Below are 20,787 nucleotides of genomic sequence, written 5' to 3'. Positions count from 1 at the left end.
ATTACCTTGTTTTTATTATGTTTTGTTATGTAGACCTGTTGGAGTTTTGTGTGCTGTGTTGCCCACTCCTAAGTTGAACTGCTTTTGGATGTCCCAAAAATATCAGAATAACTAATGAATCTGTGCCCCTTAATGAGCGATAAAGAAAATTGGATTTTTGTACTTACTATAAAACCCATTTCTTTAAGTTTGTTAAGGGACACAGGTCTCATCCCTCTGGTTTTGTGATCTATTCTTAAGTACTTTTTTTTTACAAAACGGAAGCATGCTGGATGGGGTTGGTGGGGGATATACCTGGGTTCTGAGTGTTCAAATCCTCCTAATAGGCAACAGCATAACTAAATCTTATAAAAAAAAAAAAAAACTATTAATCCTGTGTCCCATAATGAACTTCAAGAAACTGATTTTATGGTAAGTACAAAGATCTTGTTTTTATACTGAAGGAAGGAAAGGAAAGTTATAACCTTTAAAAAGAAGAAACTTTCTGTATGTCAATTCTGACCGATATCTTTCACCTAGATAGGAAGTTCAGAAAACTTTTTACAATGAAGATCCAGTGAACAATTGAAAATCTCTTAAACTTTTCCTTACCCATTTGCCCTCACCCCATCCCCCAAGTTAAAAAATAGCTATCCACCTCCCAAATCTCCATACTTACATGGTATCATGTCTCCTGGTCTCATAAAAGACTATGGGGATTTGCCATCAGAAGCTGGCACAAAGGATGTAAAAATTGCTGTGGACCCCAATGGACAGAAGTCAGCATATATGGAGCTTTAGAGAAGGGGCTATTTCAGCTCAATGACATTTGGAAAATAGATTTAATTTACCCCTAAAATGTTTTCATGAAGAATCATTAAAGTGGAGGGCCTGAAAAAAAAAAAATATTAAAAATTACAAAAAAATCCGCGGAGATCTTCTTTCTTCTCTCCTCCGTGCGGCGTCTTCTGGGTAATGGGTCGCGCTGTGTTCTGGGAACTGTGTGTTCCAGAACACAGCGCGTCCCATTCACAAAGCGCTGCGTGACTCGCGCATGCGCAGTAGGAAACGGGCAGTGAAGCCGTAAGGCTCCACTGCCTGTTTCCCTTACAAGGAATGGCGGCGCCGGGACCCGAGAGCCGAGGGACGGGTCGGCCTCGGCAGCCAACATCGCGGGCGCCCTGGACAGGTAAGTGGGCTGATTAAGTCAGCAGCTGCAGTGTTTGCAGCTGCTGACTTTTTTTTTTTTTAAACGGCCCTCCGCTATAAGCTAGATTTGGTATAGAGTTGTGGATAACACTAACTTTATGGCATTGTTTTTTAAACTAAAAATCACAGCATGTACATCTCCTTTCAGTGCATATGAACATTACATCATCAGCAGCTGAAAGTATAACAGGTATGAAATTGTAGGTAACAAAAGCTATGTTACCCTTCCCAAATATAGATACTGTATATGTTACCTTCATGGTAGGTGAGCATATGAATTGGAATTTTGAACAGTTCATCTTTTTGCATCAATTGTATGCTGTCAAGGGGTGCCACCTAATTGGTATTATATAAATGTTACCACAATGCATCTGTTCTATGTTCAGTGTATTGTTACACCAATCATTGTGAAAGGTGTCCCAATGCTCTTTTAGCAGAGGCCAATACACAATGCACAGCAATACGCCTCAGCACACGTCATGCATCGCCATGCACTTTCTTTTCCATTGCGATTAATTGTCAGTCCATTTCTTTGTAATGTCCAATGTGTGTGCTAACGCTAACTCGCCACAAATGACCACAATATTGAATTCAGCCTATAAAACATGTGAATTTTTACCACACTAGTTGACATTTATATTTCTTTTATTTTACCACAATATTTGTTCAATTAAATTACAAAAAAAAAATCATGTAGCTCTTATTGCATATTGATTTTTAAATGACATTTTGTTAATGGGAAAACACAAAAATTCATAAAGCTTTTGTGACATGATGGGTCACATAAACCCTTTTTCATTAACCTCCCTAGCGGTAATCCTGAGTCTGGCTCGGGTTGGGAATTTCATTACAATAGCGGTAACCCCGAGCCAGACTCGGGCTTGCACCGCTCGATGCAGGGGAGGACACAGGGATCGTTACTTACCTTGTCCCCTGGATCCAGCGATGTCCGCCGCGCTGTGTGATCGAGTTGTCCTCCGCTCGATTCACAGTGCCGAATGCCGCCGAGCTCCGTTCCCTGCGGCGTTACGGCGCACGGGAGCGGAGAACGGCGGCAAATTCAAAAAAGTAAAAGTACACAAAACACACACAGCACTGTAATCTTACAGATTACAGTGCTGTAGTAAAAAATACACACCCCCTTTGTCCCTAGTGGTTTGTGCAATGCCCTGCATGCACTTTTATATTATAAATACAGTTTTTTACTGCTTGGAATTTGGAGATTGTCCATAGCAACCAAAACATGTCCATTTTTCAGTTTTTTTTGGATTTGATTACATTATTGAATAATTTTTATTATTCTTTATTATATTATAAACTTTATCATACCCGGGATGTCCGCTAGACTCTGGTTTGAAGAGATTTCAGAGCGTTATTCCTAAGAATTACAGGACTACAAAATAAAAGCCAGATTTCCATGCAAAATAATTGTACCGCTTTCAGCACCTAATTCCAGACTGAATCATACCGCCAGGGAGGTTAATATATGATTTTTTTTTTCAATATACATTTGTTTAATATAAATGAGAGAACAATAAATTCACAAAATTGCATACCTTTTTTAATCACATAATTCAATTTGAATTATGTGATGTGAATTATTATCAAATTTCTTTTGGTAATACTATAACATCCGGGAAAAATCCTTCTTTTTTTAGGGGAAATTTTAGAGTTAAATTATCCTTTGCACCAGGAGTAGTTACCTTTTGTTTAGCTTTACATTGTTCAAGTTTAACAAAGTATTATTATTTTTTTGGCACACAGATAAAGTTGTATTAAAGCTGCATTCACACCTGAGCGTTTTGTAGCTTGAAGCCTGAAGCTACAAAACGCTAGAGGGGAAAAAATCCATTATTCTCAATGGAGATGGTTCACATCTCGACTCCATGTCGCCTGAAGCTCAAACAAGTTCCGGACCCTTTTTTGTCGCTTGAATCGGGTAGATTTGGACGTTTTTCTTCTTTTTACATTTTTGACCTTTTGCCCTGCACAAAATCGCGGCAAAACGCCGTAAAAAAATGCAGCGAAATTGCGGTAAAAAACACTGCAAAAAACGCAGCAAAATTGCGGTAAATTCACGTGATTTTCTGCCTGAAAATGCTCCGCTCAGGTGTGAATGCAGCCTAAAGGAGAGACTGTTTCACTATGTCATTACTATGAGGGTAGGAATATAAAATGTATTATTTTGAATGCCAGGGCGAGGGAGCTTCATTGAGGTCCAGTGATGGATCATTCAGAGAATAAATCTGTTTATATGAAAGATTTCTCAGATATGAGAAAAATATAGTAAGATGCCCTTTATGCTCAATCTAGGATTACAGCATCTATTGTATTAACACACGTGAGACTCTCAATGCTAAATATACATGAAATCTGATAAATATATATATATATATATATATATATATATATATATATATATATATATATATATATATATTTCTCTGTATAGAGAAATTGTTTAAAAATATCAGAACACCTGCCTACAACATCCTATGGTTGGTTGTTTGAAAAATAGGCCTGTTTTGGTCTTCAACTGAACTTTTGCTTCTGTCTCCACTGCAAACAGATATTTAGGTGGCCCAATTATGCTTAAGGAAATTGAAGATATTATAAAACCATTACAATGTTCAAGGCATCTGGCCAAGATGGGTACAAATCTGAATTTTAAAATAATGTAAAAGAGGTCGCTTTTTGTTTGACCTCAGTGTATAATTCCTTTTAATTTCTAATCAGAAACTTGTGTCAGCTAACATTTGCCAAGTTCCTAAACCTGAAAAAGATCTTGCACTCTATCATCTTACTATCCAATCTCATTATTAAATTGTAATGATGAAATAATTGCGTCTATGCTGGCAGGTCAAAAGAAGAAGTGACTGGAGGTCTTGAACACTATGATCAAATAGGTTTTATTCCAGGTTATTGAAAACATTAGACAACTGGTGGCCGCAATGCAACATTTAATAAGCTCCTACATTTCAGTTGCTGAAAAGTTGTTTTTTAATAACATATGTGAAATAGACAACTTGATCAAAAAAATTTTCAAATAATATACACAGAACTTATACTCATTTATAGCATTTTCTTCCATCATAATTAATGGGCAGCAATCAGAAATAATGTATGTATTTACAAGGATGTCTAAGCTTAGTGCACATCTCTGCACTGGTTTTTAATCTGGTAATGGGTTCACTTTCTATCTTGCTTAGAAAGTCTTTCTATGGTTAAGCTTTGGGGAAATAAAGAGTTATTTGCATGGTGTTAATTTACAAATGTGCATGTCTGCCCAGATACTTGCACACCATCAACCTACTGGGGTCAGTTTGGCATATAAGACCAGCTTTGTAAAGTCTGACATTAATGGAGAAGTCCAGCCTGAGCTCATTTGGCCGGGCTTCTCCTATGGGTCACAGGAGTGCAATTAGTTTTGCATTTCTGTGACCCGTTTTCAGCAGAGAGCCATCTGAAGTCTGGTCTCTGCTGACGTCACCAATATCAGTCCAGGCACTGCGTCGTCCTGACTGTGGAAGTCTGGATCTGCCAGGTGTCTGGACTGATAGCTGTCGCAGCCTCTCAACGAGCTGCTGAGACCCTGAGATGATCACTTCCCACCCCTCCACAGCTCAGCGCTCCAGTGGAGGAGAAAAGCAGGAGAGCTGCTGATTGACAGGCAGTCACTCTCTGCTCTGGGAGGTGAGAGAACTGAGTCCTCGGCGGTGTTCAGTGGCTCCGTTCTCAGTGAAGAGGCGGCAGGGGACATGAGTATGAGTAGGATTATGGGATAAAAAAAAAACTATACTTCTCTTTTTAGTTTGACATTATCATATCATTTTAGATGTATTGGCATCTGTTTTTTAAACTCGTTATAGACAATCTGTGATTTAAATGTTGTCCTAGTTTTGACCTATGTGCTAAAGATTTTCACCACTTAATCAGTTGTCGTTTCTTTTTATCGTGAAATCTTATATTCTGTGGAGGTCAATGTATTTATTGCAATGCTTCTCATTTTATCATATCACCTAACAAGACTGACTGATTAAATGTTGTTTTTACTGCAATGGGGGAAAATGCTTAAACTTTAAAAGATACTTCTTGATTTTCATTTGAGAAGGCTTGTTTAGGGCTCCAAACTTGTACTGATATACTCTTCATTTATTCACTCTGTACTTAACTGGTTGGCAGTAGACATGTGCATTCCTTTTTGTCCGAATGCATTTTCACCCGAATTTCAGGTATTTTCATTTTCATTTTGACAAATGATAACGAAAGCGAAGAGTCCGAAAAACAAAAGATCTGACATAAATAAATGCTTTATTTTCGTTTTCGTTGTTACAGCAGTTCGATATAGAATAGGAGATTCGACGTGACTCTGACAATAACAATCTGTGTCTATTGAACCTGTGGTCGAATGTGCCTAACCTTACCTCTATTAGCCCAAGATTATATAGAGAAAAGATTCGACAGAGAGAAAAGATTCGACAGAGAGAAAAGAGGAGGAGCAGTAAAATAGCTAGAACTAAGTACACACGTACGATTGCTAGCAGAGAGAGACACACACACTGAATCATTTCAGAAGACAGTCAATCTTAGCTGGTCCATTTGAATTGTCACTTGTCAGAGAACCTTAATTATTATTAAGCATAAGCACAGCAGCAGAACAATAGTGAAGCAAGCTACAGTTCAGATTAGCTTTTTCCTAATAATCTGCTGCTATTGTGTTAGTGTGAGAACCTTATAGTGATACTAGTGTTGCTGCTAGTGTTGTTGCGATAGCCTCAGAGGCTGCCTGTGTTGTGGGGGGGGGGGGGGGATTTATTATTATAGAATCTTGTTACCTGTCTGATCAGTGATCGCTATCACCAGTCCACCAGTTTCTGTTTGAAAGAGTATATAATATATATACAGAAACACTTGTAGATGGCCCAGGAACATCCTCCAATGCCTCCATGTCACTCCCACAATGGGTTGCCACCATATTCGTTATTATCAGTCACTCACTATCTGACACCTGACACTGTGAGACTTAGACCATTCAATCAACATGAACAATGGAGATTCGACAAAGCAACGAAAAACACACACGTTTATAATAATATTCCACGGAGCATCGAAACTGTACGACGCTGCAATCGTAGATTTCCGGAGTAAAATGCTCCGCCTACAGGCTATATAAAGTTTAGCAGCTCCGTCGAATCTTCTTTATACATTCGACAGACACCATAAGCCTTCAAAGACAGATTTGACCGCAATTCATGTGGATTTTCAGACGAATGCAATTTTTGAACGAAAAACTAAATAAATAAAAACGAATTTCGGGAGTAACTAAATAAATTAATTTTTCGGATGAAAACTAAATTCTGAAACAAAATATTTCACTCTGCACATGTCTAGTTGGCAGGATCTATTTATTTATTTTTAGATTTGCAGCTCTCAACTTTGTGGGTGATACTCTCTGATCTCTTTATGCAAGGGGACTCTTAACACGTATGTTAATCTACCAACCAGTGTTACCATTAATGTGGCTATTGGAGGGAATCTTCCATCCCTGCTGACTTAACGAAATGCAAGATAACATGTAGCATAATATGTACGTTAATGCAATGCTTCAGAATAGATAAGTGTGTAAGAGTCCTTGGAACTTACATCTATTTAAAGGAAATGTTTACAAAGAAGATTGTAATGGCTGTTACTGACATTTGCCTAAAAAATACTAACTTGCTGACTGTCATGCTGATCCAGTGATTTCAAGACTTTCTGAGCCCCCGAAATAAAATGCAGAACAGGAGTTACTGAATGCTTTTTCGGGGTCCAGTAGCTAAGAAATTCAAAGCAGTCAAGTAATTCGCATTGACAAAAACAAGTCAATGATGATAGCCAACATATACAGTATTTTTTTTACAAGCCTAGTTTAATTTAAAGTACGTTCTAGCTTGAATTTTTTATCAAAGGTTATATGCAACTCTCTTTTCTCTCTTTCCTACACTCCAGGTTTCATAAAAGCTATATGTTCCTCATTAATTTTGTCAACTATGCAAACAATTCAGGCGCTCTTCCTTCTGAGTGATCGCTTTGTGCATGGCATCAATAATTATGACATCCAGAGGATGATTTAGACAATTGCTTTACTTATGGATCATTTCAAATAAATGTGCAACCCGATACATGAAGAATTAGTCATATCTGCCAGTATATCTAATGATGTGTCTTTGCTCTGTATTCCATATTCATCAAAGCCAGTGCTGTTTTTCAGGATTGTAAACCTGACCGAATCCAGTAAACAATTGCAATTATTGAGCCTGTGATATATTGACAACATTAAACTTTTCAAGACTTCTACATAAAACTGATCTTTTTTAACTTGTTTCAAGCTGAAACAGATGATGGCAAATGCATATTTATCCTATGTACAGAGCATTATCCGGTAATTTATTTGCTCGCTCTAACATACTTTACCCTGAATTGCATTTCTGTAATGCTACTGATTCTATAACAATTTTATTCATCTGAGAAAAAAAATGTATGTACTCAAATACTTATTTGAGTTCTTGGTATATCAGAATAAAAGCCAGTATGATTATTTTTATTGCAAAGAGAAATTTGCAGCAATTTCCCCTGCAATTGAGTTGCTCATAATGTATTACATTTACAGCTGAATCCAAACTTTACCTCAGTGTAGTTTATTCTATTTTATTCACTCACAGAAATGATGGATGATTGCTCAACTAACTGTAATGGAAATGGAGAATGCATATCTGGGCATTGTCACTGCTTCCCAGGATTTTTGGGACCAGACTGCTCTAGAGGTATAGATCACTAATCCTTATAATACTTACATTTTCTCTCTGTTTGATACACTGCGAACTTGGATTGGAAGATGATAAGCATACACTTTTACACATTTATCTACATTTTTAAGCATTATAAAATACAACAGGCTAATTTACTAAAAGAGTACAGAATGTTCCCTAAGAGTGCTCCATTTGTAAAGCAGTGGCATGACCTTACCACAGTCATACCACTGCTTTAAAAAAGAGTAAAGCACATGTTTGTAAAGCACAGCCAACTGCATTACTAATGTGCATTATGAACTGCCTGCTTTGCCAATCTTTAGCATCCAGAGTGACATTCAAATGAACAGGAAAAAAAGCCAGAAGGAGAAGAGCTCAGTTACATGACCGGTCAAAGTCATGAGGTCATTTTTCCTGAAATCTCAGGGTTTTCTCTACAGCGTTAAGCATGCTGTGGAACTTGGCAGGCTCCATAACACATCCTGTAGTTTATGAATGGTAATTAAAAAGTATACCTGGATATGAAGTAAACACTCCTCAAGAAAGGGGAACTGCCCGGACATGGGCTACCTTAACAGCTGCCATCCCGGTGACCTGTAAGTAGGAAGATTGGCCATACACCTCATGGCTGCAGGACACTGCTCTACAAACAACTAGTGAGCAGGTCTATCCAAGCCATTCTGATGATCCATCACATGGCACACCCTAACCCCAGCCACTTTTGACAGTGGAAGGAGTCATCTGAACCTCGTTAATCATTTTCTTATGAGTGTAGTTTATTTTACTCCATGACATATTAAAATGATCATACTATCCTTGCACTTACGTTTTGTGCTTGCTTTTTTGGAACTGTGTTACCATAATTATCCAATGGTGTGAAAAGACAGATTCTCTTTTATTCATTCCCCTGAGTATCAGTATTTAACTGCTCCCCGTCTGACCTATCGTAAAAAAAGATGTCCTCCCAGGATTGGGCTGCACTCCAGCGAGATCTGTCACTAGTGGACAAAGCGGATGTGCTAGCCCACTTCCGATAACATGTGATCGCTCCGACCAATCACAGCAGACCACATGCCAATTGTACACAATGAATGGCTTTGATTTATGCCATGCATTTTGTACTATTGTGTTGATCTCTGTGATTGGTCAAAGTTTTACAGACAGGACCCATCACAACCCATCTGCGCCATGTGATTAGCTGTGGCCAATCACAGCTAATCACAATAGTAAACACTAAATAAATAGTTTTCATTCAGAAAAAAATGGATGCTTAGAAAAGTAAAATTCACTGTTATAAGCAATGAGTTTTTTAAAAATTTAAAAAAATCCTGCTCACTTCCCCAGAGTAATATAGTGTTACTATGGTAACAGTGTATTGCTCTGGCCTTTGTATTAAAAAAAAATTGTAATGGCAATTGCTATTCAACGTGTGACAGCACTGAAAGCTGAAAATTGGCCTGGACAGGAAGGAGGTAAAAGTTTCCAATATTGAAGTAGTTAAAGCAAGCACAACTTCACTTTATTTGCTAAGCTTAGCTAAGTGGACATCCATCTTGCTAAGTGAAGATCCAAGGCAAATTGTGTGTTTAAGTTAGCCTATAATCATATCAAATGTATTTTAGCTACATGTTAAGATTATCATAAAGTGAACCATTAGTGTATTCTTTGTTAGCTTGAGTTAAGCCTTAACTTTTTGGTAAAGTAAATTGTAATTTTCTAGTGCATCTAACACTACCTCCTCCAAAGGTCAACAATGCTGCTGTCCACAGGTGACTTGATTACTCCCCCATACAGTGGTGTCACCCTAGGGCAGGAAGTGTGGTAATGGTAGGATAACCAAATGAAAATAAAGAAAAAAAAAAGAAAATTAAATCAGAAACCACATTTAGGGATTTGTTTCATAGTTAGTTTCATAGTTTCATAGTTAGTAAGGTTGAATAAAGACACTAGTCCATCCAGTTCAACCTGAGTGAGTGTCTACCCCTATCCCTGTACATTGCACACTCACATTGGTCCCTACCCTCAAGGAGCCCACAATCCAAGGTCCTCATTCATATACTAGGGACAATTTTGGACAGAAGCCAATTAACCTACCTGCATGTCTTTGGAGTGTGGGAGGAAACCGGAGTACCCGGAGGAAACCCACACAGACACAGGGAGAACATGCAAACTCCAGGCAGGTAGTGTCATGGTTGGGATTCAAACCAGCGACACTTTTTACTGCTAGGTGAGAGTGCTACCCACTACACCACTGTGCCGCCCGTTAAGCTGCAATATATAACATGTTTGTTTTTTGGTTTAGTTACACCTTAAATGTTGCATACGCTGTAATCATAGTATTATGAGATAACAATGAGGCCCCTTTCACACATGCGGACATTATGTCTGTATTTCATCCATCCGTTTGCGGATGAAATAAGGACATACATGCATCCCTATGGGATAGCGGGTGTCTGTGGATGAACATCCGCAGACACCTGCTATTGTCCGCCTCCGCTATTGTCCGATTCTGCAGACGGAGGAAAATCCTATTTTTCTATCCGTCTGCAGAGCGGATCGGATGAACACGGACAGACGGTCCGTGCTCATCCGATCCCCATAGAGGAGAGCGGAGAGCTGACAGGGCGGTCCCGGCACACCGGCTCAGCGGGGACAAACGGAGCGATCCCTGCTGAGTGAGCGGATCATCACGGGGCGGATCATTACTGATCGGCCCCGTGTGAAAGGGGCCTAACAAATGCAGTATGGGTGAAGTCTGGATTTAGAGTATTAGTTGCCCTTTGTTTTAAAACACAACAACCAAAATAATCACAGGTTGACTTTTAGGGATCAATTTAATTATACGCTGTAGGGTGTTCCATATTTCACTTTTAAGATTCTGGAAGTCTCACTAAAGGGATTCAAGAGATAGACATTCACAAAGAACACTGTCATTTAGATTTTAAAATGTACTTTACTATTGACTTCCTCTGATCACTTAGCATCTTCCATGAGCTCTTTCTCCCTGTAAGAATAATAACTATGTGGTCTACCACAATTCATTTGGCATTGTATTTAAGAGCAATGAAGTAATTTTCACTGTGGATAGTGACAGCACAGGTTAATTCAGCTCATCCAAGCATCAATAGGTGATGATTTATTTACTAATATAAAGAAGCCATTAAACTGAGACTAGAATTCTGCGGTAAAAATGAAAATATTTTTTTTTCACTTTTACTGTGTAGATAACTACTATGTCAGAGGTTAAAAGAGAACATTCAGTGTAGTAAGAAGAAAATCAGTTAGGTTAATTGCTCTTAAAATGTGCACAGAATTTACAGCTTACTAATTACTTTAATTGTGAAGTGTTATCTTAGGTAGCTGGCAGCTAGCAGCTGTCAGAGCCTTGTGTTTTATTTACAGCGTGTATTCCCAATATCTAGATAGATAAATTAGAAGTCCAGGTAATATAATTGGGCGTGCACTTTTGCTGATCTCGTTTGATAATATCTGACAAAGTTTTGTCCATTCCGAAAGAATATAGCCGCGTACACACGGGCGGATTGTATGGCCTACTTAGTCCGCCGAAACACATTTCAGTGGACAGTCCGCTCGTGTGTGGGCTTCAGCTGACTTTTTCAGCGTGCAGTCTGGCGTACTAAGTATTTCGGAATTTCCGTAATACTGTCCGTCATACTTTGGTTTCAGCGGACAATCCGCTCATGAGTAGGCTAGTTCGACGGACTAAGAATGGCGCATGCTCAGAAAGGATTTACACGGCGGAAGGTTGCATTGCTGTGTATTGGACTTCCTATTTCTAGTCCTGTCGTACGTGCTGTACACGTCATCGCGCAAGCTTTCGACGGACTGTTTGTGCATCCGTGTGTGGTCAAGTCCGTTCATTCGAAAGTATGACGGACTGTCCGTCGGATTGTATGACGGACTAGGTAGGCCATACAATCCGCCCGTGTGTACGCGGCCTTTGGCTTTTCCAATGATATTAAAACCCCAATGTTGCTTTAAAGTGTACCTATGTTCTACTTAAAAAATGTAAATAAATATTGCTTTAAAGCAGACATCAAAGGATGTCTGCCATTAGCTTTATAACTAAGGAATCTTCTTCTGTGCCCTCTCCATAAAAGGTTTGCTATGTTACTGGGGTCTGAATTCCAGTGTCTGGAAAAAATAAAGATACTCTTATGCCGCGTACACACGATCAGAATTCTTGTCGGAAAAAGCTCTGATGGTTTTCCCGACGGAATTCCGACGGAATTCCGCTCAAGCTGTCTTGCCTTCACACGGTCACATCAAATTCCAATTGTTTATAACGCGATGACCTACAACACGTACGTCGGGACTAGAAAAAGGACGTTCAATAGCCAGTAGCCAATAGCTTCTGTCTCGTAGTTGAATCTGAGCATGTGTGATTTTTGTGTCGGAATTACATACACACGATCGGAATTACCGTAAGAGAGTTTTTCCATCGGGAAAATTGAGAACATGCTATCAATTTTTGGCTGGCAGAAATTCGGACAGCTAAATTCTGATGGAGCATACACACGGTCACATTTTCCGATGAAAAGCTCTCATCTGTCTTTTTCTGGCCGGAATTCCGATCGTGTGTACGTGGCATAACTGGGGGAGATTTACTAAGATTGGAGCACTCAGAATCTAATGCAGCTGTGCATTGCAGCCAATCAGCTTCGAACTTCAGCTTGTTCAATTAAGCTTTGACAATAAAACCTGGAAGCTGATTGGTGTTCATGCAGAGCTGCACCAGATCTTGTACCAATCAGTTTTTGTAAATAACCCCCACTGTGCAGAGTGTATTAGGAACGTGGCTTCAGTCTAGGTTTACATCTATGTGTCTGTGCTTGATGCATTTTTCAGGCATGTTTTTACAGTGCATTTTGTGGTTTTTGACCCTTTTTTATGCATTTTTGCATGCAGTTTTCATGCATTTTCATGTGTTTTACACTTGTTTTCTGAGCTATTTTGCAAAGAAAAATGGGCACAAATTTCACTTTCTAGATGTGCAAAGCTGGCAGAGACATCCCCAAAAAGGCATGCAGCTGTAATTGCAGAGAAAGGTGATTCTACAAAGTATTGACTCAGGGGGGAGCTGAATACAAATGCACACTACACTTTTCAAACATTTATTTGTAAAAAAAAATTCGAACACCATTTATCATTTCCCATCCACTTCACAATTATGTGCCACTTTGTGTTAGTCTATCACATCAAATCCCAATTAAATGCATTTACATTTTTGGTTGTAACTTGACAAAATGTGGAAAATTTCAAGGGGTATAAATACATTTCAAGTCAAGGGTTATAAATAAGGGTATAAGCATCTCAATTTTAAGTATCTCCATTTTACAACCAATGTGCCAAAAAACTTTACAGGTGCAGAAATTCTGAACGATACAAAGAAATGGTGACTTTCCATAGAGTATGGCAGAGAATCTTCTTCTTAATGTTTAATTATCGTTGTGTGTCAGCTAGGACAGTCAAACAGATGTTGCCAGGAAGTGTGGCATTCCATCCACCATGATGTAATTGGCTGCCTTAGCTTTTAATGGAATATCTGGCCGCAATCAAAAACCCCTTAAATGAAAAAATACCTGAGAAAATCCATACAATTGCTTTTTCAGCCTTGTGTTTCTTTATTGATCTTTGCAGATTCGTGCCCTGTTTTATGCAGTGGCAATGGTGAATATGAAAAAGGTCACTGCATGTGCAGGACTGGGTGGAAAGGCGCGGAGTGCGATGTCCCAGAGGAGCAGTGTATTGACCCCACCTGCTCTGGTGGCCATGGCGCATGCATCATGGGGGTCTGTATTTGTGGCCCGGGATACAAAGGAGAAATATGTGAAGAAGGTTTGTTCTGAAATTGTATTTATATTTTCTTCTATATGTACAGGTAGTGAAAATAGTACAAATGCAGCATTAAGTCAGCGTTAAATCTGGACACTCCACTTCTCCTACAGATGCATGTACAATCTTTTGTTTTCCCAAAATGATATCCCTCCAAAAGAGACCTGCAGATTTTTGTTACCAGTGCATTAAAGTGTGTATAAAGTACATAAAATAACCACGCTCGCCTGGACTTCTGATTGCTTTCAGTTCAAAAAGCTTTATTGTTCATGGAGGAGGACACTTCCCTCCAGGTGGGAGGTGTCTGACTACAAACTTGAATTGAAAGGAAAAAAGATGCGTGGCGTTCAGCTATTTTTTATACTCCACAATCTTTTGTTTTCTGAGAAAGCTAAAATAAAATTCCTGCTTACTGTGATTATCCCTAGACATTAATCAGGACATTACTGGCAGGCTCAATTCACCAATTTAGAGTGATTATAGCAACGAGTATGTATCCAAAGGGATACTTTTATTCTGTATAGTAAGATCCAAATTTTATATTACTGAAACCATGTCCTGTGGTCTGATGAGACCAAGAGAAACATGTTTGGTTCAGATGGTGTCAAGCGTATCTCACAAAAATGAGTACACCCCTCACATTTTTGTCAATATTTTATTCTATCTTTTCATGTGACAACACTGAAGAAATGACACTTTACTACAATGTAGTAAATGTAGTAGTGAGTGTACAGCTTGTATAACAGTGTAAATTTGCTGTCCCCTCAAAATAACTCAACACACAGCCATTAATGTCTAAACCGCTGGCAACAAAAGTGAGTACACCCCTATATGCAAATTTCCAAATTGGGCCCAAAGTGTCAATATTTTGTGTGGCCACCATTATTTTCCAGCACTGCCTTAACCCTCTTGGGCATGGAGTTCATCAGAGCTTCACAGGTTTTCACTGGAGTCCTAGTCCACTCCTCCATGACGACATCACAAAGCTGGTGGATGTTACTATGAGCTCTACCGCCTTCCATTTGAGGATGCCCAACAGATGCTCAATAGGGTTTAAGTCTAGAGACATGCTTGGCCAGTCCATCACCTTTACTCTCAGCTTCTTTAGCAAGGCAGTGGTCGTTTTGGAAGTATGTTTGGGGTCATTATCATGTTGAAATACTGCCCTGTGGCCCAGTTTGCAAAGGAAGGGAATCGTGCTCTCCTTCAGTATGTCATAGTACATGTTGGCATTCATAGTTCCCTAAATAAACTGTAGCTCCTCAATGCCGGCAGCACTCATGCAGCCCCAGACCATGACACTCCCACCACCATGCTTGACTGTAGGCAAGCCACACTTGGCTTTCTACTCCTCATCTGATTGCTGCCACATACATGCTTGACACCATCTGAACCAAACATGTTTATCTTGGTCTCATCAGACCACAGGACATGGTTTCAGTAATCCATGTCCCTAGTCTGTTTGTCTTCAGTAAACTGTTTGCAGGCTTTCTTGTACACCATCTTTATAAGAGGATAACAACAATGCAGACCAATTTGATGCAGTGTGCGGCGTAATGATCAGAGCACTGACCCCCCACCTCTTTAAACTCTGCCGCAATGCTGGCAGCACTAATACATCTATTTCCCAAAGGCAACCACTGGATATGACGCTGAGCACGTGCACTTAACTTCTTTGGTCTACCATGGCGAGGCCTGTTCTGAGTGGAACCTGTCCTGTTAAACTGCTGTATGGTCTTGGCCACCATGCTGCAGCTCAGTTTCAGGGTCTTGCCAATCTTCTTATAGCCTAGGCCATCTTTATGTAGAGCAACAATTTTCAGCTCTTCAGAGTTCTTTGGCATGAGGTGCCATGTTAAGCTTCCAGTGACCAGTATGAGAAAGTGAAAGCGATAACACCAAATTTAACACACCTGCTCCCCATTCACACCTTTGACCTTGTTACACTAACGAGTCACATGACACAGAGAAGGGAAAATGGCTAATTTGTCCCAATTTGGACATTTTCACCTAAGGGTGTACTCACTTTTGTTGCCAGCGGTTTAGACATTAATGGCTGTGTGTTGAGTTATTTTGAGTGGACAGCAAATTTACACTGTTATACAAGCTGTACACTTACTACTTTATATTGTAGCAAAGTGTCACTTCTTCAGTGTTGTCACATGAAAAGATATACAGTAATAAAATATTTACAATAAATGTGAGGGGTGTACTCACTTTTCTAAGATTCTCTGTGTGTATATATATATATATATATATATATATATATATATATATATATATATATATATATATATATATATCTTATTAATTAAAAAAAAAACAGTCCTTTCTCCACCTTTTTGAGAATGTTGGTACAGTAATGCAAGGCAGTATATTTTTTCAAGGTTGTTAGGGTTTTATGACCTATTTTACACTTTGGACACTTCTTGTAGTATCAAATGTGTCAGTTAAATAAAAGTCTATAGTTTACTTTTTATTATAGCTGTCTATAGAATGATTGTCTACCTTTGAACTTTTCTTATATCAGTGTTTAATTTACACAGACATGGCAATCTTGAGCACAATGCTATAATAATAAATATAATAATAAATGCAGGCAAAAAAATAATTCTCGAAAGTTTATCCTATTACAATGCCTATATTGCATTCATCAAAAAGATGAATTTTAATATTACAATTTTGAATTTAAAAGCAGTTAGTAATACTGTTTAAACAAATGTTGTCTTTTTGCATGCTATAGAGAATTGTCTGGACCCGACATGTTCTGACCATGGTGTATGTGTACAAGGAGAATGCCACTGCTCTGCAGGCTGGGGAGGTGTGAACTGTGAGAATGCCTTGGCCTTGTGCCAGGAACAGTGTTCGGGTCATGGGACATTCCTGATGGACAGTGGTGTCTGCAGCTGTGAGCCACAGTGGACCGGAGCAGACTGTTCTACAGGTAAGCACGCTACTGACTATATTTATAATTTATTATAATTTACTAATATATTTTATAATTAAACCACCTAATTAGACACAATACCAAGCCTCTTATTTATAGATAGCTATATTTGGACAATGTGATTATATTGCTTTAACCACTTTCAGACCGGACCATTTTGCTGGCTTAAGATCAGACCACTTTTTGCGATTCGGCACTGCGTCGCTATAACTGACAATTGCGCAGCCATGCGACGTGGCTCCCAAACAAAATTGACATCCTTTTTTTCCCACAAATAGAGCTTTCTTTTGGAGGTATTTGATCACCCCTGCGTTTTTTATTTTTTGCGCTATAAACAAAAATAGAGCGATAATTTTGAAAAAAAATGCATTATTTTTTACTTTTTGTTATAATAAATATCCCCAATAATACATAAAACAACCTTTTTTTTCCTCAGTTTAGGCCGATACGTATTCTTCTACATATTTTTGGTTAAAAAAAACGCAATAAGCGATTATTGATTGGTTTGCGCAAAAGTTATAGCGTTTTCAAAATAGGGGATAGTTTTATGACATTTTTATTAATATATTTTATTACTAGTAATGGTGGAGATCAGCAATTTTTATTGTGACTGCGACATTATGGCGGACACATCGGACCTTTTTGACATCATTTTTGGGACCATTGTCATTTATACAGCAATCAGTGCTATACAAATGCAGTGATTCCTCTGTAAATGACACTGGCAGTGAAGGGGTTAACCAGGGGGTGTCAGTGTAGGGGTTAAGTGTTCCTAGGGGCGTGTTACTAAGTGTGGGGGGCTGAGATTTTTGTTAGTGAACACTGATCTCTGCTCCAATCACATGGAGCAGAGATCAGCGTCACTTGTTGCTAGGCAGAACGGGGAGATGCTGTTTACAATGGCATCTCCTCGTTCAGCAGCCCCGTGAGACGATTGTGGGTATCCCAGCGGCGATTGAGTCTGCGGGACCCGCGACCGAACTCACGGGGGTCCCAACCGACACGCGAGCGCGCCACCGCCGGCACACACATGATGGCAGGGCGGCATATAAAAATGGACGTACCTGTACGCCAATATGCCTGCCCATGCCATTCTGCCGACGTACATCGTCGTGTGCCGGTCGGGAACTGGTTAACATGACTATTTATTTAATAACGTTATACTGTAATATACAGACCCAATTAATTTGTTAGCATCATCAAGCAGAAATGCAAAACAAAAAGCTCATTGAGGTAGTTGGGGCATCCCACTGAAATTGGCTCCTGGACACTAATATAAGATCTTTTCTGGATATGTCTAAATGGAGGTTTGCAGCAGGCAGGTCCAGAAATCTGAAACACATCTTATGTCCTACATGGCCACTGAATGTCCTGGATCTTTAATTTGTGATGAGTCTCAAAAGAGGGTACTAGGGCTGACCCCCTCAGCGTGTGGTGTCTAGTGAGCCACAGACCATTTAGCAGATGGAAAATAAAACAATAAAAATAAATCAGTCACTGATAACTAATGCATGCTTTACTTTTACTCTCTATAAGGTCCTTCCACAGCAATGTATTATCACAAATGTACAATGTGTTGTACTGTGTGCCATTTACTTTGCATCTATTATTATGTTATATTTTATTATGCAGTTATGTGTGTCTAAATAGACCATTTACTTTTGTTTTTACAAGTTTTAAATTAGTGATAATGAGTGTTTCATTTCTGAAAAACTGAGATTTTCTGTAAAACATGTATACCAAAAATATGTCAAAACTTAAGGCACATGCTTTGCTGTTCTTATATATATATCTTACTATATGTTTGAATGAGCCTGTCTAACATATATTCATACATAACACATAATGATCATCTCTACCTTATTTCCATTTTTTCTTTTTGTCTGACCTCTTTATCAATAGACAACAGTAGTTGTCCCTTTAATTGTTTACCGTATTTATCGGCGTATAACACGCGCCGACGTATAACGCGCACCCCAAGAGGGAATTTAAAAGAAAAAACTTTTAGGAGGAAAGTTTAAGGAAAAAAACTTACATTTAAATGCCCATCAATGCAGCCTTATCAGTGTCAATTGCAGCCTTGTCAGTGTCAATTGCAGCCTTGTCAGTGTCAATTGCAGCCTTGTCAGTCATTTGCAGACTTCTAATGCAGCCCTGTCAGTCATTTGCAGCCTCGTTAGTGTGTTTGCCGTTTATAAATGGCGCTGTCGAGATACATAGCGGATGTCCTGTGTATCGGGGGTTCTCGGCCGTTCTTGCTGGCCTTCGGGTATTTTCGGCCACAATCGGCTGTTCTTGGCTATTTTTGGCCGTTCTCGCCTATTTGCGGCTGTTCTCTGCTATTTTCAGCCACACTCGGTCGTTCTCGGCGGCTTTCGGCTTTCCAAAAGCCGCCGAGAACGGCCAAAGATAGCCGAGAATGGCCGAAGATAGACAAAAATACATAGAAGCCGCAGAGAGCGACAGAAGGGGACAGAAACAGCGGGGGGTCGGCGTATAACGCGCACCCCCGTTTTCCTCCTGCTTTTAGGGGGAAAAAAAGTGCACGTTATACGCCAATAAATACGGTATTTTTCATTTTTTGTTATAACTAAATTGCAAATCCAACAAGTGAGACATAAATTCTGCACTACAAAAATTGTGTTTCATGTATTTATTTGTTTGCAGTGCATAGTGAAATCTAATAAAAGGGAGTTTGGTTTAAAAGTCATGTGCTTAAAACCTTTTTAATGAGCACCTTTTTTAGCTTTACAAAATGTGAGAAATGGTACAGATTTACTCCCTTAATGACCAGGTCATTTTCTGTCGTGCAACGTTGTACCCAAACAAAATTTACATCCTTTTTTTCCCACAAATAGAGCTTTCTTTTGGTGGTATTCGGTCAACTCTGCAGTTTTTTTTTTGCGCTATAAACAAAAAGAAAAATATATATTTTATTTTACTTTTTGCTATAATAAATATCTCAAAATTAAAAAAAAATTCTTCATCAGTTTAGGATGATATATATTCTTCTACATATTTTTGGTAAACAAAATCAAAATAAGCATATAATGATTGGTTTGCGCAAAAGTTATAGCGTCTACAAAATAGGGGATATATTTATGCCATTTTTATTATTATTATTTTTTTACTAGTAATGGTGGTAATTAACAATTTTTAGCAGGACTACGACATTGCGGCAGACAGATCAGACACTTTTGACATTTTTTGGGACCATTGACAGTTATACAGCGATCATAGCTAAAAATAGCAACTGATTAATGTATAAATGTCACTGGCAGGGAAGGTTTAACACTAGGGGGCAATCAAGGGGTTAAATGTATTCCCTCATGTGTGTTCTAACTGTGGGGGAATGAGACCACCTGGAGGAGGAGACCAATCACTGTTTCTAATCTTTAGGAGAATCAGATCTGTCTATCCTCCGCCGGCCACATGTATTGCTCCGTCGTCGCACTGCTGGCACACATTCACCTAAGAGCTCCTAAAGCGGTACCAGGGGAGCCAACCTGCTGCAGTATAACTGAGGTGGCTGGTCCTTAAGTGGTTAATTGGTGGCTGTGTGCCCATTTGGGGAATTTTTTTCTGATGTTTTATATCTTTGAAGTGTATCAGACAGGAATAGACAAAAGAAAGGGGCAGCAGTACAACTATTGGAAATTTCAGCTGGAAAGGGTCATAACCTACTGGGGAGATTTGCTCTCACTTCTTTTCCAGGTGAAGAGTGAGATAATCTGCTCAATGGGGACACACAGTTTTGTCAGAAGCTGGGCTTTAATCATATGCCACTGCAGTTTAACAGCCACAATTTATTGTAGGCAATGACACAAGCAACATTTTGTAGTTAGTATGTGTAATAAGCTATAGTAAGCTGTGTAATTATCCCATATTATGAGGCTCAGTTTTTACAGCTGCTGATCTGCAGACAGAAGACCAAAGTACAGAAGTTAGATAGGCACAAGTGTAGTTGGTAATCAAACTGGTGTGAGGGCAAACATCGTTCAGCTAGAA

General features: G+C 39.1%; 1 protein-coding gene across 5 annotated transcripts in view; it reads left to right on the top strand.

Annotated features, from left to right (window-relative positions):
• The window catches only part of TENM1 (teneurin transmembrane protein 1), a 912,904-nt gene that overhangs the window by 533,839 nt on the left and 358,278 nt on the right, over positions 1-20,787 (top strand). For all 5 annotated transcript variants that reach the window (XM_077478732.1, XM_077478724.1, XM_077478714.1 and 2 more), the window contains 3 exons: positions 7,890-7,991; positions 13,638-13,835; positions 16,576-16,776. In XM_077478732.1, coding sequence (XP_077334858.1) covers positions 7,890-7,991; positions 13,638-13,835; positions 16,576-16,776 — 501 coding nt within the window. The remainder of the gene's footprint in view (positions 1-7,889; positions 7,992-13,637; positions 13,836-16,575; positions 16,777-20,787) is intronic.

The sequence above is a fragment of the Lithobates pipiens genome, unplaced genomic scaffold (assembly GCF_037356315.1).
Source record: "Lithobates pipiens isolate NorthernLeopardFrog02 unplaced genomic scaffold, aLitPip1_a1.2 Scaffold_1, whole genome shotgun sequence".
NCBI lineage: Eukaryota > Metazoa > Chordata > Amphibia > Anura > Ranidae > Lithobates > Lithobates pipiens.
This window is presented reverse-complemented; position numbering and strand designations above follow the sequence as displayed.